The 25,251-nt window shown below is 37.3% G+C and overlaps 4 protein-coding genes across 4 annotated transcripts; 2 read left to right on the forward strand and 2 right to left on the reverse strand.

The window, feature by feature from the left end:
• Positions 1–621: 621 nt before the first annotated feature.
• On the forward strand, positions 622–2,098 carry LOC119079812 (gastrula zinc finger protein XlCGF8.2DB-like). Its single transcript, XM_037187880.1, has 2 exons — positions 622–749; positions 939–2,098. Exons 1-2 carry the CDS (start codon positions 731–733, stop codon positions 1,862–1,864), a joined length of 945 nt encoding a protein of 314 aa, XP_037043775.1. The 5' UTR covers positions 622–730; the 3' UTR covers positions 1,865–2,098.
• Positions 2,099–5,238: 3,140 nt separating this feature from the next.
• Positions 5,239–7,944, reverse strand: LOC119079827 (phosphoglycerate kinase-like). Its single transcript, XM_037187891.1, has 4 exons — positions 7,940–7,944; positions 7,615–7,864; positions 7,182–7,540; positions 5,239–5,491 (listed from the first exon to the last, which is right to left on the reverse strand). The coding sequence occupies exons 1-4, from the start codon at positions 7,942–7,944 to the stop codon at positions 5,239–5,241; spliced, it is 867 nt and encodes a 288-aa protein (XP_037043786.1).
• Positions 7,945–11,313: 3,369 nt separating this feature from the next.
• Positions 11,314–16,163, forward strand: LOC119079833 (cyclin-dependent kinase 6). Its single transcript, XM_037187899.1, has 8 exons — positions 11,314–11,683; positions 11,864–12,032; positions 12,096–12,237; positions 12,432–12,517; positions 12,584–12,665; positions 12,736–12,896; positions 12,958–13,093; positions 15,496–16,163. The coding sequence occupies exons 1-8, from the start codon at positions 11,590–11,592 to the stop codon at positions 15,577–15,579; spliced, it is 954 nt and encodes a 317-aa protein (XP_037043794.1). The 5' UTR covers positions 11,314–11,589; the 3' UTR covers positions 15,580–16,163.
• Positions 16,164–17,963: 1,800 nt separating this feature from the next.
• Positions 17,964–19,473, reverse strand: LOC119079831. Its single transcript, XM_037187897.1, has one exon. The coding sequence runs from the start codon at positions 19,386–19,388 to the stop codon at positions 18,198–18,200; it is 1,191 nt and encodes a 396-aa protein (XP_037043792.1). The 5' UTR covers positions 19,389–19,473; the 3' UTR covers positions 17,964–18,197.
• Positions 19,474–25,251: the final 5,778 nt, after the last annotated feature.

The following is a 25,251-nucleotide window of genomic DNA, read 5'->3' on the forward strand; positions in this document are numbered from 1 at the left end:
GGCGATTTCAGTTATCTGAAAAAGCGAGATTTTGCTTATTTTCATACAAACATCAATATTTCGAAGGTCAATATCTCGGCCAATTTTAAAGCTGCAGTAACGTGTGATAGCTCGTTTAACTTGTATGGATTCCTAGATTCCAGATATCCTAGTTTAGGGGTTGTTGGAGTTAAGGGGGAGAAGTCAAAAAGTTGCTGTATGCTCCGCCGTCCTCAAAAAATTTTTGTTAAAACATTTTTGGTAGTGGACTTGCGTCACGCCCGCTTACTAACGTGCGGGCATGAAATTGTCATACGATTTGGCAGACAAACTTTCAATTAAATATTGTGAATGTTTACATGTATGAAATATTGGCTATAGATACTGTGTCGCACGGGCACAACGAGCAATGAAAGTCTAGAACAGGTATGGTCGATCGGCGAATTCGTCTTAAACGCACTCACATTTTATGTCAAAATAATATGAAAATGAGTGCGTTTAAGTACGAAAATCAAATTTTTATGTCCTCCGGGCGGACAATAGACCATACCTGTTTTACACTTTCATTGACAACGAGCAGTATAGTTTTTTGGTTCGCTGGCATCTCTGACTTAAATGATTGCATCTGACAGCGATGTCAACACTGTAAATATTGTCAGCTGTCTTGACAGTTCAAAATTGCATTATTATTGTCAACATGTTTACATCAAGGAAGTGCAGCTGAAAAACACAATACAAATATCACTTTGAGATGGATCGGCAATTAAACGGTAGGAAATCATTTCGTCATACCCTCAAATTAAGGTCTCTTATTCAAAACATACGATGACTCTCTATGTAAAACGGGCTTCTGTTATAATGTGTGGAGGCACGACGGTCCGTTTCAAATCAATTTTTTTTCGTTACCCCTCTGTCAACTGGTTTAGTTGCCCTAACTAGAAATTTCTTCCATTTTGAAGGTCAAACAATCTCCACTGAAGAAGCATGGATCAAAAATGAGCCGACCGACAGCGAATCCACTGAATTTTTCTACATAAACTCTGAATATGGTACCTCTATCGTCAAAGCTGAACCAGCAGCTACAATTTTGTCAACCGCTGAAGAAGCAGCGGAAACTATCAACATCAAATCGGAAATTGAGGATAACCAATTCCAACCAGCGAATAACTGTATAACAAACACTCCAACAATCGCTAAAAGGCGTGGCAAAAGACCTGGACAAATCATTCAAAAGTCCTACGATTGCGATCAGTGTGAAAAAAGTTTCCCAAAAGAGTACGGCCTCAAAAGACATCAACGTTCCCATTCCGGTATCAAGCAGTTTGAGTGCGACGAATGTGGCATGAAATTTGCACAAAAGTGTCACATAAAACCGCATAAACTGATACACAGCGGCGAAAAGAAGATGTTCAGTTGCACTGAATGTCCGTCGGTATTTGCTACAAGAATGACCTGTTCTATTCACATTTTGTCACACGAGAGAGCCAATAATGGTGATGATACAAAACGATTTTCCTGTGACGAATGCGGTAACGGATTTGATCGAAAGGACAGTCTGCTCAGACATTTGCGTTTGCATTTTGGTCTGCCGATTACGAACAAACCGCCGACGCATAAAATCGAGAAAAAGCTGTTTCCATGTGACGAATGTGGAAAGATTTTCGATAGGAAGGATAGTCATCGCAATCATTTACTTCTTCATTCAGGTATAAAGCCCTTTGAGTGTGACGAATGCGGCGCCAGATTCATAAAGAAATTCTACGTCCAACGACACAAACTAACTACGCACCGTGGCGTCAAACCTCCTCGTTCTAAAGTTTGCGATGAATGTGGAGCAAGTTTTACATCGACATTCAACTTGAACAGACATAAATTGACTTACTAAGTTAACGAACAGACGACAGGCGACGTACATACATCGACGAATCTTTATTATTGCATAAAAGCGGTATAATGCAATAGGACGAAAGGTCTCAATTGGCATTCTGGAATTTTCAACTGAGATAAACCATCGAAACGCTGAGAGAGACAGTTGTCGATGTTTTGTGATAATTGACGAAATTGAATGTTATGGCTAATCGATGCGTTTAAATAAAAGGAAAATCGAAACAATTCGAGAACGAAATGTCAAATTTTATTTATTGACCACGGTTGGGGTTGACTAATCCAATCTTATTTTTACTGAGACAGCTGACTGAGATAGCTGAAAGCGTCATCTGCCAAATAATGTTTACCAAAAAAAAATTGACTGAAAACAACAAAGATTTCACCAAAACAAGCGAAGCGATTCCAGCGAAAATTATGAATATTTTCAACTTGCGGTAAATCAACACACTTCCAGCATGAGTGGTACTGGTACACTAAATAGGGTACTTAAACTTGACAGTGTGTCACACAACTGTAAGACACTGTTAAAACATTTTCATGTAAAATAGAATACTTTCTGCAGCTGACCACTATGATCACTTTTGCTTGAAGTGCGTTGGGTATATAGAAATTCTTATGAGTTGGCAAGTTGAGTAAGATTTTGATATGAAATGTAGCACAGTCAAAAATAAGGATTTTTCATTTTCCTGTCAATTACTTCAGTTCAGTTTTATCCACTAGATCTTATTCCTGCGCATTATTCAGGCTGTAACGTTTAAGACATTATAGTCTCTTCGAACCAGGGCTTACTTTAGAGAATTTTAATTCTGAAAATTCTGAAAAAATTCCGAAAAATTCTGAAATAATTTTTCGGAATTTTTCAGAACTTTTTCGGAATTTTCAGAATTAAAATTCTCTAAAGTAAGCCCTGGTTCGAACATGTTACTATTTTTGATAGTAGATTTGAAGGGGCAAATTGTTATTGAAATTTTGAAAAAAAAAAAGTTTTTTTGATGTATTCTGCCCTTTAACACTTTTTAGCCCCGTTTGAAGTACGTAGAATTCCAGCGTTTCGTATCTGCGAAGAACTTACGAATGAACTAAAATGTAACTGGTTTTTAGCCCCGTACGAAGTACGAAAGGGCTTATAAGATTACGATGCCGTGTGTAATTGATGGAATTCGAAGCAGGCGGTAAGGGCAAAGTGTTTGCCTATGTTCATAGATGACGAATCGACAATAAAAATTTTGTCTGTCCGTCTGTCCGTCTGTCCTTCTGTCCGTCTGTCCGTCTGTCACGTCGATATCTTGAGTAAATCAAATCCTATTTTTAAAAAAAAAATTCTCCCTGAAAGGTAGTCGAAATTGTGAGGCTAAGTTCGAAGATGGGCGATTTTGGGTCGACCCCTCCCGAGTTGGGGCCCCATAATTGCTTTAACGTTTTCCAAAGATTTCTCTGGCCATTTAAAGGCTACACTGGTAAGTGGTACATCAAATGAAAGGTATTTACAATACCTATCGACAAAAAAAAGTTTATTTAAATTGGATGTCCGACTCGTTTGTTAGACCCCTTGGTGTGAACTAGGTGCAGGGCGGCAAGCCGTTTTTGCTTGTAGGTTGGCCAAATTTGAACGTATTTAGATGGATTTTGCTTCAATAGATAGGTATTGACCGTACCAATCAGGTAAAAAAAAGTTCGTGAAATTCGGTTCACCGGAGCGTGAGCTAGGTCTCTTGGAGTGAGCTTATATGAGGCTACTCGGCCGTAAAGAGAAGGTGGTGTTTTTTGTTAATATCTCGAGTAAAATTTGAACAAATTTTATGAATTTTTTTTTGTTTGAAAGGTATTAATAAATGTGAATTTTCAGTACTATTTCAGGTCTCCTAATAAAATGGCCGTTGGCCGCCATTTTGGATTTTTGTAAAAACAATATAAATCGGTGAAAATAATTCTTACAAAGTTATTGATCAGTTGGAAGTGATTGGTTATGTGTGTGTGGTGTTTCAAGGATCCCAAATATGGATATCTATATATAAATATATATAGCTATATTGAGCTATATAACGGTATAGATAGTTATTTTGAGCTATATACTAGCATATTTATCAGTAAATTGTTTATTTATAGGTAAATATAGGTTAATATAGGACTGAGGAAATTTTAGGTCAATTTTAAATTTGTGTTACGTTTAGAAGGAACATCGTACGGGGCTTCGTAATTGCGCTATGCGCAATTTTTAAGACGTACAAATTTCATAAGAATTTTTCTTTACCGACGTTTACGGGCGCAGTAGACTTACGTTAAGAGTAGGGCGACGGACGAACTATGGTCACGTGCGCAATAGATGTACGGGTTCGTACGGGGCTCAGTCGCAGCAAACGCTCCGACTGTTCTGACGGCTCATTTTACCATCATTTATGTCATTCTGTCGTGTCTGAAGGGGAGGTGAAAAATGGTAAGGAAGACATTATTACAATAATTATAAAGTTTTATTGAAAAGACAAATGGATCTGTTTGTGGTTTCTATAATTTGATTTCTATCGATTTCTTCGACGCCTTCGAATCGCAAAGTAAAATAAAATATTCGGGACGGGTCGGGGTCATATTGCACCGGACTGCGACAAAACATCTATGTACTGCACCTCTCTAAGTGAACACCCCGTGGACAGCTGCGGAAAACCGTCACAGTGCATTCACAATAACTTTGTCAGCCATATCAAACGCTCAACAAAAGAAAATCTAGCGTCTTATCTACAGTTGAAACATACTGGAGGTGTAGCGCTGTCAAACTTGTTACTTTAAAAATTCCGTTGTCGATTTCACAAAACTTTTGTTTTGTTTTGACAGCTACATCTCCAGCTAAAAGTGACCCAAAGTTATCTCAAGTCACAAAACTGGCCCAAACAAAATCGGAAAGCAACAAGGAAGCCCGAACCTTACCTTTTTTCTTATAGAAGGCGCCTGTACATTTTTCCAAAATGATGAAGATGTACATTTTCTCTGCCGTATGCAAAGATAAAGCGAGAAAGATGATGGTGTACATACTATGCCGTCCTATTCCGAATTATCGCGTCACATAAATGATGAAATGTAATCGTTTTGGAGGTGCGATTATTTATTGATGTTGTTGCTACAAACTTTGACGATGTATGTGCCCAATAAGGTTGTGTATATTATAATGGACTAGTCGGCGAAGAAACAAAAACAAACCCTACCTGGCCAATAAGCAGAGCTAGTATATTGACACGTAGACTAAGAGAATTCGATTTGTTTTACGCGCTGTAAGATCGGCCGAATTCGTATAACGCACAGGACTTTATCGATGTTTCTATAAATATTGGGATGCATATAGGGGATGCCCCGAAAATGGCGATTCCGACTACGTTTCCATCATCAGAGCTGAATAATCAGAATGAATGGTTGATTCTTTCCTAACAGATCTGTACATAATTGATGCATACGTTCCAGATTAGAATTTGCTTCTTTTACAAGTCGGACAGACTCAATACTGATTGAATTGACGTCGCTTTCGCTCTCAATTAGATTTTGTCTTAAGTCAATCATCTCTGCTTCACAACCGTTGTGTACGTTAAGAGCGGTTTTGATTACATCCAGAGGAGCTAGGACTTGCGACGGTTGTGACACTCTGCAACAACAAATTATTTTCATCAAATGGAAGTCTTATCAGACCAGGCGTCCCACTAAATTTTGCCTTGTCCAAAATTCGGACATTTCGGACAATTCATAAAAATTTCGGACATTTTCTGCAAAAATTTCGGACATTTTTTTTCTAATTTTCACTAAAGTTACGCATTAGAAAAAGTCTGTAAGTGATTTAAGTCCATTCCACCAACAAATTCTAAGGCTTTGTATGAGATGAGAGAGATGAGATTTTTTTTAAAAAGTATACTTTGACATGACCTGTAGCTGTACAGATCATAAACCTGAATAGAGGGCTTGAAACCTTCACGAAAAGATAGTGTTAAAGATGTAGGTTAACTAATGCATGTCGCGGAAGAATAATATCTGACATGTTTCTGAGGTAGGGGTTTGTAATAGATCCCATATAAATTTCGTCAAACAAACGAAAATCTAGATTTGGTATTTTAGTATAAAAATTCAGAAAACAGAAATCCAGATCTTTATTTGTCAAACGAAATTCTTGTGAATTCAATTACAAACCACAACTCCCGAATCAGAAACATGTCGTATTTCAACCTTGCGAGACTGTATGTTTAAATAAAACCAGGTTGAATACGGGTCAGCCTTCTTTCCGTTCCTCAAATTTTGGACAAATGCTGAGAAATACATTTTCCTCGCATAGAATAATTTCCTCAAATATGTGGTTTTTAGTCAATACACTTCCTTCGTCGACCTACATCATTTGCATGTATTTCATCGAAGGCAAGGTTAAAATTTCGATGCGCCACAGGCGAATCTTGTAATTAGTTTCCACTAAACCTGTTGGAATTTTTGTCTACTTTTCGTACTATTACTTCAAAAATTCGATCATATTCTCCCTTCTATTCGAAATTTTTTAATGTCGACTATACTGAAAAAATGCTTAAAAAAGATATTGGAGTCAGCCAAGATGTGACGCAGGAAACTCTTAACGTGGCTGTCTTTTAGAGCTACAGCTATTTCTAACATATTCATTCGCTGCGCTCACTCGTTATATTATTATCTTAATATTGATTTATTGATTTTCACTCGAAGGAAGAATTGTAACATTATGCCCGAGTACCAAAATCAGAAAAACAGGAAAAAAATTTTTGAATGAAAACCAGGTCTAGAAAATTAGCTGAATTAGCTGAGTTAGTTATCGTGTTCCATAGGAAAAGAAACAATGAGCATATCGGTTTTTCGAGAACTACTCCCAGACCATTGAGCTGATAACGCCCATTTAAAAACTTGACCTGAGGAATTCAGTTCTCCTTTGAACAAAATGTTTTTGAAAATCGATTTAGATTTACTCAAGTTAAAAAAATATTACACATTTAACGTCATATTTCCACATAATTTTCAATTATAGTGATAGCGGTACCTATACACATTTTCCGGTATTTTCTGCCATAAAGACCCATATGACTTACAGTCAAGTGAATAAAAATTTAGGGACAAAGTATTGATAGACTGAAAGTTCAATTAAAAATTCTGTAAAGCGCGCCGCAGGCAATTTTTTTGAAGATGAGACTTTTATAAGTTTATATATTTAATTCTGGTCAGGTCTTGAAGAATATTTCGGACAATTTCGGACAAATGTGTAAAATTTCGGACATTTCGGACATTTCGGACAAGTGGGACGCCTGTATCAGACCAATGAATAAATCATTTACTTATCGGTCAGAGCAGCAACTCCTGGCAATATTTTCCCCTCCAACAGTTCCAACGAAGCACCACCTCCGGTCGAAACGTGCGAGACAAATGGTTCAGTGTTACACTTCGCACAACACAAAGCAGTATCATCACCACAAATGATCGTGACGCATCCGCCTTTTGTTGCGGATACAATTTCATCCATTAGGCTTTTGGTTCCATTGGCAAAATTTGGAAATTCAAACACTCCAGGCGGTCCATTCCAAACGGTAAGTCTAGCTCGCAATACCGGAGCTGCAAAAAGTTCTATTGAAATTGGACCAATGTCTAAACCCATCCATCCAGTCGGAATGCCTTCTTCCACTGTAGCGTTACCAACCTGTAAAGAAGAGTCTCAGTCTCAGTGAAACTAATTGCTAGATACAGACTTGTGGCGTAAGGTAAGATACTTACGGTTGCGTTCTCGGCAAATTTGTCACCAGTCACAAAGTCAACGGGCAAATGTAATCGAACGTTGTTCTTGGCTTTGTCAACCAAATCCTGAATAACTTTTGCGACATCCTCATCAAACACCGATCCACCGATTTTCGTTCCTTTCATTATTTTCAGGAATGTAAAGGCACATTTTTTTCTATTTTGAGCATTCCTCGGCGACAAAATACAATGAACAAAACTTTCTTTTTGCAACACGTTCACATTGATCCTGCTAGCCCATTTCACAAGTCACTTCACACGGAAACACAACACTTTCCAATTTTTTTTTTCTAAAAACAGGTACGCCATTTTTCATGTCAAATGCACTTCATTGACCTACACCTACAAAACCGCCATTTGCATTTTCCATACCAGTCTCTTTCCTTCAGCGTAACTTAATCCACACATTAAACCAACAATAATCAACGACAATCACAATATCTCGGTATGTTAAGATTCACTTTTTCCAATCAAAAGAAATTAACACGCGAACCCTTTTTAATCCTCGTCGCCAATGTAATATCGGGCTGGACAAGTAATAATATACACGTTTACAGTATTGCTGTATCATATTTATTCATATAACAATCACAGTGGACTTACGCGTGTGCAAATAATGTTTTTTTCCTGGTATCCTTAAAATTTAGCTAGATTTCCCGATAAAAAAGGTTCTGATTTCCCGTAATATTTATTTTGTTTTTCAATTAAGTTTGATCTAGTACTGTCGTGACAAACATGAATTATGTTATAAAACGATGAAAGCCAAAGTATCGCATTCCAAATGTTTTTTTTTTATTTATGTTAGATTTATAATATTTTTCGTTTTATACTCTCAGCTATTGTAGTGTCTGCCTAATGATTCCAGCTGCCTGGGCCCGCGACGCATTTGAGAAGTTACTGAATGATCGTGAGCGGAGCTAGCGAAAAATTTTAGCGATTTGTACTTTGAAAATATTCTATTCTCTGACTACAACCCTATATTTATGACGTTCAGCGTCTCGTTCAATTGTCAATTTTCTACTTTGTACATTCTATTTCGGACTTCTCAGCAAAATATTTGTCACGGCTCAGCGCCTGTGAAATGTTAGAAGAAAGAGAATGAGCGCGAGCGGAGCGAGCGAGAAAATTTTGCGATTTTATAATTTTAAAACTTTCCATTTCTGACTTCTCAGCCATTTCGAATCGATTTCCCGTTTTAATCGATTTCCTGTTGTTTTTTTCAATTTCCCGGCAAATTTGATTTCTCGTCTTTTTCGATGTCTCGTTTTTATCGATTTCCCGTTTTTTTCGATTTCCCGTCTTTTCGAATTTTCCGGTGAGTTCGACTTCCCGTTTTTTCTCGATTTCCTGTTTTTTTCGATTTCCAGTCTATTACGATTTCCCGGTGAGTTTGATTTCCCGGTGAGTTTGATTTCCCGTTGAGTTCGATTTCTCGGTCAGTATGATTTCCCATCAATTTCGATTTCCAGTCAATTTAGATTTCCAGGTGAGTTCGATTTCCGGGTGAGTTTGATTTTTAAGAGAGTTCGATTTCCCGGTGAGTCGATTTTTCGGTGAGTTCGATTTCTCATCAATTTCGATTTCCCGTCAATTTCCCGTTAATTTCAATTTCCCCTGGCTTCCCGCTTCACGGTGTAACGAAAAAATTCGCCTTCGTCTTCTTTTGGTGGATTTCCCGGTATCCCGGTTTTCAGCCAAAAAATTTCCCGGTATCCCAGATACCAAGGATACACATTATTTGCACACGCAGTGTACTATACGATGCGATACTACGTAGCCCTAAAATTTTAATTTATATTGAGTATAAATACTACACTTATCGGCTTATCGGTCCGAGGACCGAAAAAAAAATGTAATATTCTATTTGGTGTTCGATTACCTTTCAAATGAAACAAAAATTAGGAAAAACGGATGAAATTTACTCGAGTTATATGCAAGACACACATAGGGCCGAGTAGCCTTTTACTTCTAGGGCCTTAACTCTCGGTCCACTCACCCGATTTACAAAAACTTTTTTTCCTGGATTGGTATTGACAATACCTATCATTTGCTATTTACATTTCCATCGTTTATTTTGCCATAAATATCACCAAAAGACCTTAAATCACTTAGGTGGCCCTAACTCACGAAGGGCCGACCCGAATATGCCCATCTTCGAACTTAGCCTCACTATTTCCACTATCTTTCAGGGAATTTTTTTTTTGAAATCGGATTTGATTTACTCAAGATATCGACGTGACAGACTAAATTTTTATTGCGGAATCGTCATCTATGAACATAGGCAAACACTTTGCCCTTACCGTCTGCCTCGAATTCCATCAATTACACACGGCATCGTAATCCTATAAGCCCCTTTGTACTTCGTACGGGGCTAAAAATCATCTGGGAAATTTGAAGTGCGTTGAATTTATAGAAAAACATTCTAGTGTGCTTTCGTTCCTCAACAAATTCATATAATTAGGTTTTTGGACCAAATGATCGATTGTGTCTGCTGTTCCTTACAGTTACTCCGTTTTTAGACTTTCATATGTTGATGCAGAGAAAAAACATTTTGGGCGACAGGAAACAAACAAAAAATTAAACCAAATAAATCGAACAATTTTTCGTATCAATCAAGTATCAGATAAAAGAACCAAAAAATCCACAATTCCCTATGTTTTAAAGGTCTAAATCAAAGGTGCAAAGCACCGACACCTTACCATCGGAAACAACCATCCGTCGTCATAGAATTGCAGAAGCAACATGCGCAGCGCATAGTAACATCGCTTCTACCAATAAGGTCGACAAAATATAGTCACCACCCATTCATTATGTGCCTTGCGCGTCACATCAACTCGAATGAACAAGTAACATGCAATAAAGAGATTCGCTCACGAAAGAGAATTATTATTAGCAGTGGTTGTGACTTGGTATTGAATGCAGTGAATGAACGTAAAGCATATGTGTACGAACACATGCATGGCTCATGAATGAAATTTCCCCTTTCATATTTTTTGTTCACTCTCTTATTCATCGTCAGAAATTCTCTTGCTCTTTTAAACGTTTTGTGTTACGTGTTGCTTTTGATAACTTATGAATATGCAACATGCTGTACGCAGAAACTTTCTTGGCTGTTTCTGCTTGTACAAAATTTCAGAACTATGGACTATGCAGATCGTAAGGTATTTTTGGAGTGACAAGAAGAAATGAAAATGATTCTCCATTTGTTGATCCTTGGAAAGAACTTGCTTGGAGAAAAATTCTTTGAACAGACAAACCAATCAAGGTTGGTCGTTAGAGATTAACTTGCCTGAAGATTCATCAGTAAAGAAACTGTCTCCGATTTTCTTGAACTGGCAAGTAAAGATCACCCTATTGAAAGAACGGAAGAGACAGTGCCGGACTGGCTCAAAAAAGCCCTTCGGGCGTTGTATGGAGAAATTCCTCAAAAAGCCCTTCGTCGTCATTTATCCATACAAAAATCAAAAGGCCCTTCGGGAATCGCCCGAACGCCCATAGGGCCAGTCCGGCACTGGGAAGAGAGCGGAATAGTTTCTTCAACCAATGATTTCTATATCAGTGTTTTTCGGGAGACGTGTAGACGATCTTATGAAATGATTTGAGCAAAGAGACACTGCCACAAAGACAGATTTTTGGTCTACCTTCGAACAAGATTCTCTTCGATTAAAAAAGTTGATCAAAAACTCAAATTTTCCCACACGTATGAAAACTGTCCAATGGTTCGAATCTTAGCTGCAGTAATGCAACATTGGCATCATCAGACCGAGTACATCAACAACGCGATATAAGCCGTTCTAAAAACGAACATTTAGAACAGAGAAGTGTCATCAAAGTCACATGCGTTGTGCTGTCGTTGTTCTACTGTCGTGTGCCCCTTTTTCGAATATTTCGGTTAAAAATTAAATTTTTTTGTAAACAAATAACGATCAAACCGTTGCGAATGTACTCCACCAGATGATGGCCGCATCAAAGCAGTTTAATATGGGTCCAGTTTTCCGATGTTCGACAGATATCGATGGTTATGAAGAGTTGAATGTCATAGGTACCGGTGAGTACAGCTTAAAAAGTGCAATATTTTTTCTATCTTGTCGCTTTTCGCATATTCCTTTGTGTTGTTGTTTATGTTTAGTGGGGACGCGAACCGGTGTGGTGGAGACACGCTTGTATTGCGGTTTTTTGGCTTAAATCATTGATTTTTTTTTTGTTTTTACCTATTTGCGAATCCCAGGTGCATACGGTACGGTTTATAAGGCTAGAGATAGGAAAAATGCGGATCAAATAGTGGCGTTGAAAAAGGTTCGAGTCGCGTTAACCGAAGATGGAATACCGATGAATACGTTGCGTGAAATCGCTTTACTGAAACAATTGGAGCAATTCAAGCATCCGAATATTGTGAAGTTAGTGAGCGGTTGCATCGGAAATCTATGGTCACAGGAGTTCAATTTCTGTTTTTTTTTTAGACTTTTGGATGTTTGCCATGGTCAGAGACTGGAACGTGAAAAACAGTTGGTGTTGTTCTTAGTTTTCGAGCACTTGGAACAAGACTTGTCCGGTTATATCGATTCACTTCCCAGTTCGGGAATGCCAGCACGCACCTTACAGGTAGGTGGACGGTCCATCTAAGGTGGAGATCCTCAGTGATGACCTTATTGTGTGACATTCTTTATGTGAATGAATGTCTGTAACTCGGGAAAATTCCGTGGTATCCGACACTGCTAAGAGTGCTCATGAATTAAAATTCCTCGAGGGATATGACGGGAGAATTCTCATCTCAATATTTGAATCTTTTCTTTCAGAAATTAGCTAGAGAATTGTTGACTGGCGTCGATTTTCTTCACTCACATCGAATAATTCACAGAGACTTAAAACCACCGAATTGCTTGTAGGTATTTTTTAGCACGTCCAATCAACCATCAATACAACTTTTTTGTTTGTCCACTCCCCACAGAGTATCTTCCACCGGCGAATTGAAGCTAGCAGACTTTGGATTAGCCAAAACGTATGATTTCGAAATGAAGCTAACGTCAGTGGTATGTTGAGAATTGAACAGCGAACTTATCCCGACATTGGTTCACCCAAAAAAAATGACGAAATTTTCAGGTCGTAACTTTATGGTATCGAGCACCCGAAATATTGCTCAGCCAACCATACAATAGTGCGGTGGACATATGGAGTTCTGGTTGCATTATCGCCGAAATGTTTTCAAAGGTAGCACTGTTTCCCGGTCAATCGGAGAAGGATCAATTAGACAAAATTTTCACGTAAATTTCGTTTCGCAATTTTTCGATTGAATTCAATCGCTCGAATTTTTCGCTTTCATAGATTAACTGGTCGGCCGTCAGTAAGTCAGTGGCCAGCAACAGTATCGTATTCAAGAGATAGTTTCCCGCATCGATTACAGCGTCAGCCTCGCAGTCTGTGTCATCAGTTATGTGAATACTCAAACGATTTGTTGTCTGTAAGTATTGGATAGATTCTGGTATTAAGGTGGTTCCATATTTGGCCGCATATTAACAAGTTTTAGTACAGCGCTGCTGACAAGTCGATCTGTATATTATACAGAATTTCATATGAGTGTGTTGATCCAACAATTCTCAAATATTTTCTCGGGCTTAATCGGTAAAGTCCAGATGTGAAAATTGTCTTCAGGAAATTCAAGGCTTCCACTGCCAAATAAAATGAATTTCTTAAAATTAAAAAAAAAAATGCAAATTTTTCGGATTTTCTCTAATTCTCGAAAAAAAAATTTGTACACAAAATGCAGGTGCTACACGCTTCGGTTGAATGAAGTTTTATTAACATGAACTTTTCATATTTTGGTCATCAATAAACTAGGAGCTCTGAACACAAAACGAGCCATCAGAACAGTCGGAGCGTTTGCTGCGACTGAGCCCCGTACAAACCCGTATATCTATTGCGTACGTGACCCTAATGCGTCTGTCACCCTACTTTGACCGTAAGCCTATGCGCCGGTTAAATTAGTTAAAGTAAAATTATTATGTAATGTGTTCATCTTAGAAATTGCGCATAGCGCAATTAGAAGCCCTATACGACGTTCCTTTCAAATGAAACAAAAATTTCAAATCGCCCTAAAATTTTAATTTTTTGTGTATAAATACACATAGGGCCCTAGTACCGGCCTTAGTCCGAGGACCCAATTTTTTTTTTTCAACTACGTTTCGTCCTTTTATTACCTTCCAAATAAAACAAAAATTACGAAAAACGGATGAAATTTGCTCGAGTTATATGTAAAATACACATAGGGCCCTAGTAGCGGCTTAGTCCAAGGACCCAATTTTTTTTTTTTTCAACAACATTCTATTCGGCCTTCGATTACCTTCTAAATCAAACAAAAATTACGACAAACGGATGAAATTTACTCGAGCTGTATGTAAAATACACGTAGGGCCCTAGTAACGGCCTTAGTCCGAGGACCCAAATTAAATTTTTTTTCAACAACATTCTATTCGGCCTTCGATTACCTTCCAAATGAAACAAAAATTACGAAAAACGGATGAAATTTACTCGAGTTATATGTGAAATACACATAGGGCCCTAGTAGCATTTCACTTCTAAGGCCCTAACTCACGGTCCACTCACCCGATTAAAAAAAAAAACTTTTTTCTTGGATTGGTATTGACAATACCTATCATTTGCCATGTCATTTACATTTCCATCGTTTGTTTTGCCATAAATATCACCAAAAGACCTTAAATCACTTAGGTGGCCCTAACTCACGAAGGGCCGACCCGAATATGCCCATCTTCGAACTTAGCCTCACTATTTCGACTATCTATCAGGGAAAAAAAAAATTTGAAATCGGATTTGATTTACTCAAGATATCGACGTGACGGACAGACGGACAGACGGACAGACAAAATTTTTATTGCGAATTCGTCATCTATGAACATAGGCAAACACTTTGCCCCTACCGTCTGCTTCGAATTCCATCAATTACACACGGCATCGTAATCCTATAAGCCCCTTTATACTTCGTACGGGGCTAAAAATACAACCTTTCGGTGAACTTAAGGCACACAAGCTACGAGTGATTGGTGCAGAACTGATTGTGGCTGTAATCGGTAGAGGTTAGAATTCCAGAAACAATGGTACACAAAATAGGTTCCAGCGGTTCGAGGAAAGCTGGTGGAGACTTGATGAAGTCTTAGGATTTACCAATTACAACCCCAATCAGTGCTACACCACTCACTTCGTAGCACGAGTACATTCAGTTCCGGTGTACCGAATGGTGCGGTTGAAAATAATTTTTTTGTGGAAACGTCAATAAAACGTCATTTAACCGCTCCGTGACTGTTATCATTAATTTAGGTATGAGAATTGTCTGCCCTCAGCACTTTATTAAACTTTTCCGCAAAGGATTTAGGAGCTTTGTCCTATCGGGCAGTGGATTAGAAATTTCGATTAACAGCGAACTTGATCGTAAAGATTATCAAGCCAGCAAAACTGCATTCACAGTTTAGTCGATAAAGATTGATCATTTGTGCAGTAATGTAACTGGTTCACTGATTTTCTGTAATTTTTGTGCTAGCAATTGTTAATTAAACGCACTTTTAATGTACCAATGACTTATCCCATGTATGTACCAAGGTTGTATATATGAAGAGGTTACGCTGATCGTCATTATTTTGCTAGGGTTGTATCGCAAAAGAGACATGGCTGCTATCGGCAACTAAGACTGCATTTCAATACGAAATTTAAACTGAACTGAAATTGCGCTACAATTTTGCATTAAAATTCAGTCAATTTTTTGCTATATTGGCGCGGCGATCGACGTAACCTCCTCATATACATCCTTGGTATGTGCTACAGAATTCTCATGTGAATTTCATTTATTTTCAGCAAATGTTAGCTTATGATCCACGCGATCGGCCGTCAGCATTTGCATGCTTACAACATGCGTATTTCCAACAAGAACCATTGTAGCCGATTGCTGGCGTGTTCCATAATACAACAGCTCCAGCATTTCAACATAATAATTATTCTGATCACCAAGGTTTGTTCGTTTCGTTTTGAGTTTCATTTTTCTATGTTCAACGAATTGTGATAGGAATTTTCGGAGGATTTTTTTTTATAGTCAAAAATGAAGATGAAAATGAATGACAAAATAATTTTCGATTTAATAGTAGAATCTGATTAATATAGAGACTGGGTAACATTTACTTAAAAGAAAACTGAAAAGAAACCGAGACTATTGACGCTTTGATGTTGTAGTTAAGTGATTGAATTATCCAATTAATGTGCACACCGCCACAATTTCTTTATATTCACACTGTAATGCACTGGAACTTGTACCGTAATTTGATAAAAATATTTAAGGAAATCCGTTTGAATTATATAGAAAAGTGGGTAACCAAAAAAAAGAAAGAAATTAGCATAGAGGCCAACAGCAGCCTTGGTTTCTTGAGCGTTTTTATTAAATAATGGTTCAAATTCACTGTGCACTTTGTCATTCAAATGATAAATAAAATTGACAAATTTCCGGGTCGGAAACACGACTTTTTAGAAATGCTAAAAATTGACCTCGCTTCGAATTCCGAGTGAGAAAACGTTACAAACACCGCCGAGATGCAGTTCCCATTAACATGTAACCGGGTCAAAACATTTCCCAGTGATTGGTTTAACACGATTTCCCGATAACCAAATCTTTGTGCGAAAAAAAATCCCGGTCACTAGGCTACCAGTATACCGTATTATTTCCATGTCCGCATGGCTCTCCCATCAGTATAAGCATGAAAATATTCTGAAATGAGCAATTTAACACATAAAATTAAAAAATTTTGGGTACCCGAATACCCTCCAAACTTGTTCGATTTCCTAATCTTTGTTGGAACAAGCAAGGGATGATGATGAAATTTTATCACTTATCGTCTAAAGAATGGTCCCATAAAAACATGTCTTATCCCATCTTATCTTTATCATCAGCTCGAGAGACTTATTAGAACCAGATCTAGCAAAGTAATAACAAAAAATTTCTTCGAATAAATGTGGATCTAGACAAAGGTCTTTTGATTACCGTTCTTCCCATTGCTTGAACACTTTCTACTCATAATCTTCCATAGTTGGTGCACGTGTGCTGTTAACTTCAAGGTGTCAATAGTTAGCGGTCGCGCGCGATTAACATTTGAATCCGCGAACTACCACTGTATTTCAACTGGAACCACAACATTTTATTATATTAATTTCCATCGATACAATGCGAATAATTCTGGTTACAGAAATATGGGAATAGATTTCAAGCGATTAATGAAATCATGTTCCTTGATCTGGTTCTGATTGAAGAGAAAGAAAGAAATGATTGAAGAACAGTGGTATGCATCCAAATATAACGTCCAATGATAGCAAAGAAAATTTTTCGGTCTTTGGGTGCCATTCGTCTTATGCATCACGCGACATTAGAAGATATGTCTCCGAGCAGGACCTTTTTTTGGGAATTTAATTTACCGAAAACTTACCGAAACTTCACGAAAATTTACCGAAACTTACCGAACGAGTGTTTCGGTAAATTTAGGTAAGTTTAGGAATTTAGTAAATTAATTTTTCAAAAATAGGCCCTGGACATACCTTTTAATGTTGTGTAATATACAAGCGAATGGTGTACAACAGGTAATATTATCGGTGTACACCAGGTAAATGCATTTACAGAATTTACTGAAATTTACCGAAAATTTACCGAAAATTTACCGAATTTATGTTTCGATAAATTCAGTAAATATTCGGTAAATTTTGGTAAACTTCGGTAAATTCGGTAAATGCATTTACCTGGTGTACACCGATAATATTACCTGTTGTACGCCACTTATATATTACACAACAATAAAAGAAGTGTTTCCGCCCATTGCCTATTTTTGGAAATTCAGTGTGCTGAAAATTTACCTAAACTTAACGAAAAACTGTTTCGGTAAATTCCGGTAATTATCAGTGCAACCGGTGACTCTGACGTTATTCTGTTTCAGTAATTTAAATAAATAAATTTAATGATAATAGCAAGGCTGTAAACTTTGTAAAGTTTACAGCCTTGGATAATAGGCCCTGCCACGTTGTTTACATCAGAATCAGAGCAGAGTCTATTTTTGGGGAAATTTTTTCTGAACTTGATAAAAAAATTATTTTTTTTTGTCGAAATTTTCCAATTGATCCCAAAACTTGCTAGAATATTGCAAATTTGTGAAATTTTTGGCAAATTTTACCAAAATTGGGGAAATTCTAAAAAATTAGAGAAAATAGGCCCTAAATCATGAATGGTCAATAAATTGACCATCCAGGTTCAGTCTGTTGCATCGTTATCGATAGCGCTAGGATTCTTTAGATGGATGTACCAATGTTCTTCAATTAGCTCAATTTGCTCGATCTTAACGGGATTGAATCCTGATAATTAATTTATAACGAAAAGAAACGTTCAAGCTCATATTACACGTCAATTGCATTTTTTTTTGTTTTGTTCGTTTGTGTGTGCGTAGCATTTAAGCTCCAAATCATTTTGTGTGTAAACGGAAGCAGTTGGATTTTGAAATAAACGAAAAAGAAAAACGCAAAAAATGATTTCACGACAGAAAAATGTTATTTTCATTCTCAAAGTCATCGTCATCAATATCAATTGGTACAACATTCTCGTCGGTCCTTCCATCACCGGACGCATCCAATTTCAGTCGTTCCATTTTACTGCGACACATCAGCTTAAAATTCAACACCAGATCGTTGCAAAGAGTCGGAGGTGATATCGCCGTTGCGGCATAAATGTGCAAGATGCCAACGTCATTTTCATACGAAACCAACGACTGCAACATTTCGAGCGTACTAACGAAATCCTCTTTGCTGATCCTGTAGCGCATGTCGCTGAATTGGTTCCTGTACCACTGCGCATAATCGCCGAAACGCTCCCGGTCACCGGTACATAGAACACGCGCTGTCACGATCATGATCAAGAAAAAGTTTTTATTCTTCTGCACCAGAAATGATGAGTACAGATCCTTCAGAAATCCCTTGATGATCTTCACCGACTGTGACTTTAAACTGCTGGTAATGGTGCGAAGGACATAAGCGTACCATTTCCATCCATGAAATTTGTCGGAAAAGACTTTCTTCATCAGACACTGCACTACCTTCTCCTGGTCGAACAGAAACTCCCTGATCAGCTCTTTGAATCCGTTGTTCAAGCTATTGTCTATGTCATTCATCCATTCACTCAGCTGTGCAATGGCTTCCACCAAACTGCAATCAGATACGTCCAACAACAATTTCAAATGTAAGATCCGTATCTTCTCCATCTGTTCGCCGGTCAGATGAGGTCTCAATTCGTGTAAGTAGTTCCTGTTGAGCGCGAAGGCACCTGTTGACATGTCGGCTAAGAATCTGCGAAATCCGTCGTTTAGGCATTGCGCCACCAGTTGTGATCGGGGATCGGTTCGATCGATATTCTCGATCAAATCGGCCAGCAGCGACAACTGTTGTATTTCTAGTAAATCATTGAAAATTAGTTCCACTTCCAGGGTATCTTCGCTTTCGATTTTTACCACCATAAAGTCAGACATTCGAAGTATTCCGCTCTGCTGTAAAATATCCAAAACATTCGGACTGCCGAGATTCCATTCCTTTTTTGTGACATGGTCAGCAATGTAATCCTTTTCGGTTGGTCGTAGCGTTTTCAAAACGTGTATCAACGATGATGTGTGCGGTAGGTAGGACTTGATTGTCCAGCGATGATCTAACGTTTGTATTGCATTTTTCAGAAACATTTCGGTGAAAGTCCTCACTTTGTTGTCGTTTTTGCGAATTATTTTGTGTACTTAAGCTACCTGTCACATTCAAAAATATTTTTCTTTCTTTTCTTTACTGTTGATGTCGTGGCGGACCGAATCTACATTGCCACATGGTCTTGCATTCTTTTCGCTTTTGGGGTTTTTGGGCATCTGTTATCGACCAGTTCATTTTAAGTTTCTTTTGAAACAATGTTTTCATACCTAGGACCTCCGTCTGATGTGACAAATATTATTCGTACCACGGACTAAAAGTCTTTTTTAGCGCATTCGATTCCAGAACAGATTGTGTATTTGAGCACTATTTCACAGGACTATCAATGACTGACGCTGTGATCGAAAATTTAATTTCCTAACAAAGGAAGGTACAGGTAGCTCAATCGGTAGAGCGTTGGACTCATAGCCTATGGCTCGCGGGTTCGACTCCCGGTACAGACATTGTTCGTACGGTTTTTTCTAATAAGCATGATTAGTCACTGCTCGCTCATTGAGATCTATTGGCCGTAAGGTCTCACAAAAATTGGAATCAAAACATCGATTTCTCATTGCAATACGCTCCCCTTGACAGAAAAATCAAAGTTACTTGAAAAACATACAGTAGCACCATCTATCAGTAAGGGAAATCTTTTTTTGTCAGCAAAATTATTCTTTTTTTGCAGCAAAATTATTTTTTTTATCAGCAAATTTATTCTTTTAGTTCAGCAAATTTATTGCTATTGTGACCAAATTTAATTCTTCGTCTGCAAATTTATTTTTTTGAAGCAGCAAATTTAATCTTATTTTGTCAGCACATTTATTTTTTTGCAATCTGCAAAATTAAATATTTTTTTAGCTATTTTTTAGCAGCAAATTTATTTATTTCTATCAGCAAAGTTAATACTTTTGTCAACAAATTTATTTATTCGTCATCAGCAAAATTAATTGTTTATTTTAGCTATTTTTTAACAGCAATTCTATTGATTTGCAACAGCAAATTTATTCTACTTTTGTCAGCAGATTTATTTCTTGTCATAAGCAAAATTAATTGTTTATTTTAGCTATTTTTTATCTATTTTTGGTGAAATGGATTTTCATATATGCTTTTCGTCACTAGTGGTGAAATGGACACCAAAACCCAATGCTTATCGAGCAACACCTCTAACCATTCGGCTATTGAGATATATAATCGCAGTGTAACAATTTTCAAAAGTTCATTTTTCGCAGCTGGTTGCAGAAAACGTTGTATGCAACACGTTGTGAAAGTGGTAGTTTTTGTCACATGCTTCGCTCGCTTCGCACGTTTGATAACATTACATCTAGTGACACAAGCTACCACTTTTCGCAACTAGCTGCAGAAATTACTATTTCACGTCTTACGTCAACGTAAATAGTTATTGACACTACACGAACAATTCATTTCTTTTTACAAAATGGATACCAATTTTCATTGCACTTAAAAAGCGTTTTAACACGCCGAGCGATCCGGCCCATTGCCCCGGAGCGAAGCGGAGGGCCGCAATGCGAGCCGGGCGCCGGAACGGTGTCGGTAACTTAGGAGTTAATTTTTTTTCTCTCGCATCGTCTAATAATTAGTCTGTGTAATTCATTGCCCATAAAGAGCGTTCTAACACGCCGAGCCATCCGTAAACTTAGTTAAAGTGAAATTATTATGAAAGGTGTGCATCCTAGAAATTACGCATAGCGAAATTACGAAGCCCCATTCAAATCGAGGGATAAATGCTTTTTTAGGCACTAGGTGTGTAGATTGTCACTCGATACCGCAGGTCGAGCGTGACAATACACATCGTGTGCCTAAAAGATCTATCACCGAGTTGTGTACAACGTTTTTCACAATAAAGGCAACGGAGAGTTCTACTTTTCGTCGCTTGTTGAGTTGACGTTTTCGTGTTAGTGGTATTAGTGATATAATTTTATATGTCCTACTGCGGGACATATGCTGATTGAAGATAGTAATTTTCCTACTTATAAAAAAATAAATTTGCAATTGAAACACTAATAAATTTGCTGACAAAAAGCAATAACTTCGAGGTATTAATTTTTCTGTTCGAAGGCATTAAAAGTGCATATTACAAAACAATAAATTTGCCTACTACAAAGTAATAAATTTGCTGCCAGGGATTTGCTGCAAAAGAATTGTTTTTGCTGCTTAAAGTCAGTAATATTGCTGCTCAGAAAGCAATAAATATGCTGTTCGAGTACTAATAAGTTTGCTGAAAATAAGACTAATTTTGCTGATACAAAACACTAAATTTGCTGATAAAAAAGATTAAATTTGCTGCTAAAAAAATAAATTTGCAGAAAAAAAGAATAAATTTGCTGATGAAATAAATAATTTTGCTACTAAAAGAATAAATTTGCTGACAAAAAAATAGATGCCCTATCAGTAATGATACGAACTCAGCTATATCAGTTTTCGAGTCGAAATGACTCTCAATGTAAAATTACATTAACGGTTGTTCAGATTCCACCTTAATCAGTATAGGTCCTAATAAGTAATTAGTACAGAAGGCCCAAACGGAGATCTCCGTGCGCGTTCTAGCAACCTAAAAGACCGACACGAAGGCAGTGCTATCGCTGATTTTTGTGGTAGTGACGATAATAATTTCCACAATCTACTCGCCTTCGGCTCTTTCTGGAAACATCTCACACGCTAAAAAAGACTTTTAGTCCTAGGTATGTACGAAATGTACTATTTCGTTTAGAACAGGGGTGGTATTGCTTCAGCACTTCATCGAACAAAAAGTTTTGCCAATCTAGGTCTTGGTTCGTCGTGCATTTTTCCGACGGCCAACGATAGGTTTCTTGCGAAAAAGTCGATCTACTGACTTTTTACTTGCATCATATATGGCGCACCGTAACGTTTTCCCATTGTCTGTCGGAGACGTACCTGCGACCAATTAGTGACGCAAATGCAGCCATACAGTCTGGATCACCGACATAAAGAAGACGACGGTGTTCCTTTTCCTCCGGTTGTACATGTAGTGTATAGTTTCAAAGCCGATCTTTCAGAATTATATTTGTAACTGACGATAGCAGCTTCTGTAACTGTTTTTGAGATACTAATTCTGAAACACTTTGCACTTTACTTTTGCGGCGTTCTCTCCAACGAACTTCATCTTTTACTGGACTAAAAATACTTCCACAATTTATCATGATCATTGCCTTACATTAAAAATTAGTTCAAACCTAAACAGCAACTGAAGTGCATTTCTGAGAAAAATTAACTACTTTCCCTTAGAGTAAATGAATCTTGCAGAAACTATCGAAACTAACCGAATTTTCTTATAAATTCATAAAATTTATTCAAATAAAGCTTAATTCACATTTACATTCATGACAACATAAATAACATTCGTCCAACACGGTCTGCGTTCTCTTCGTATCGTTAGAATCTTTTCTCTCTTTCCGTTACGCAAATCGACTACAATCACACCCTGAAGGTGCTCTGCAATCGTTTCGGTTCCTGATGACACATAGGTTGTAATGTCCACAGGAGACTGTGCAGCCTATATCAATCTTTCCCCAATCAATTGCATCGGCAACGGCAATCATTGCAAAGGAGATCAACAGCACGGTTAAGATGATGCCACTGTATCTCATTTTGGAAGTTTTATTTTGGTTGATGAACAACTTGATTTTAGGTATTATTAGCTGATGAAGCTGACGATTGTACTGAATGTCTTCAATTAAGTTGATCGTCTTTTATACCGAATACATCAACGTAATGGGATGAGTATAAAGTGATGTGTATGCTTATACGTCATTGCACTAATATCACTGGGATTCACCTCGTCGGGGATGTTTTTCAGTCTTTTGTTTTTAATATTCGACTAGTCGTTTCTTATCTCTTAACTATCTAACTAAAAAACGACCATACAGTGCATTGACATCTATTTGTGCCGTCACCGGCACATGCTATTCGCAGTCAACTGCCAATTGACTCAATGTTGATACTATTCGCAGTTGACTGCGAATAGTCAATATTAATGCTATTCGCAGACTAATTGTGCCTTCACATTAGTCTGCGAATAACATTAATATTGACTGTTTTTAGAATTTGTGATTAAAGTTTTGTAAAGGGGCGCAAGAGTCTGTACAATCGCAGTTTGTAATAGGCAGCAAAAATCTGTAATGTCACAGTTTGTAAAAGGGATCAACAGTGTGTAATGTAAAAGGAATCAACATTCTGTAATAATACAATTCGTAAGATGGAGTGTTAATCTGTACTGTAAAAGGGATCAACAGTATGCAATGTCACAGTTTGTGAATAGGAGCAACACTCTGTTATGTCAAAGTTTGTAAAAGGTATCGGCACTCAGTAACGTTACAGTTTGTAAAAGGAAGCGACAGTATGTAATGTTACAGTTTATAAAAGGGAGTAACAGTCTGTAATGTCAAAGTTTGTAAAAGGGATCAACACTCTGTAATTTTACAGTTTGTAAAATGGATCAACAGTCTGTAATTTCACAGTTTGTAAAAGAGATACACACTATGTAATGCTACCGTTTGTTATAGGGAGCAACACTCTGTTATGTCACAGTTCGTAAAAGGGATCAACACTCTGTGTTACAGTTTATAAAGTGGAGCGACAGTCTCTAATGTTACAGTTTGTAAAAGAGAGCGACAATCTGTAATGTTACAGTTTGTAAAAGAACGATGTTCTGTTATAATGGTGCAAGCCACTTTTTGTCTCATTTTCAAATTTGACAGCTGTACGGAAAAACGAGACAGAAGATATGTGTTGCTTGAACCCTTATAACAGAACATCGTTCAAAAGGGAGCGACAATCTGTAATGTTACCGTTTGATATAGGTAGAAGCACTTTGTAATGTCACAGTTTGTCAAAGGGATTAACAACCCGTAATGGTACAGTTGGTAAAAGGGATGATCAATCCCTAGTTATACAGTTTGTACATGTGACCAACAGTCTCCAAAGCTTATACAGTGGATAATCAGTTTCTTTCGTTACATTTGGCAATATATGTATACTTTACAAATTAGAGTACAATTCTCATTTTTTGACTGAACGAATTTTCTTTGTTTTAATATAAGTAACAAACCAACAATCTTCCCAACTTGCTCTACTTTTATTTTAGAAGATAATTTTAGTTATTTACAATTTTTCAAATAAGTAACTGCGAATAGCATCAATATTGACTATTGGCAGTTGACTGCGAATAGCAACAAAATTGACTATTGGCAGTTGACTGCAAATAGCATTATTAATATTGACTATTTGCAGATGACTGCGAATAGTCACTTCGTTAGAACAAATCATTAGAAAACTTGATAAATATGTTGGTCTATTTGCCAATCTAGAAGAATGTAATATAGAAAAACGATCGTTTCCTTGTATCATTTCAGTTCGTATTTCATGCAAAATTTCTTTCTCATTATACAGTGGATCTCGATCTCCACGCGTGTGGCTTTCAATAAAAACCTTTATTAATTTTCATGAATCATTTAATTGCATCACAGTCTTAGACATCGGGTCGTCGTCGTCGTATAACCGTTATGTATAAAGCACTATATATTTACGTATTGATTTCGTGTTAGTCGATGTCGGTGCTTTCCCGTATATTTAAACAATGATATGAACATTGAACAAGAAAAGAATCTAAAACAGAAAGGCTTGAAATGAATGTCGTTCAACGACAAATTGTTGTAGGTAGATTTAGTTTACTATTTGTTTTCAAATTGATTCTGTAGTCATCGACGTTTTTTACTTCATTTGTTAAAAAATACCATCAGTTGGTAAGGCGGTTAAAAATGGTGGTTCGAATTATTTTTGTCAATCGTTTACTTGATTTGAAGTATCTCAGACAGATTAACTCAACATCTT

The sequence above is a fragment of the Bradysia coprophila genome, unplaced genomic scaffold, assembly GCF_014529535.1.
Source record: "Bradysia coprophila strain Holo2 unplaced genomic scaffold, BU_Bcop_v1 contig_339, whole genome shotgun sequence".
Classification (NCBI taxonomy): domain Eukaryota; kingdom Metazoa; phylum Arthropoda; class Insecta; order Diptera; family Sciaridae; genus Bradysia; species Bradysia coprophila.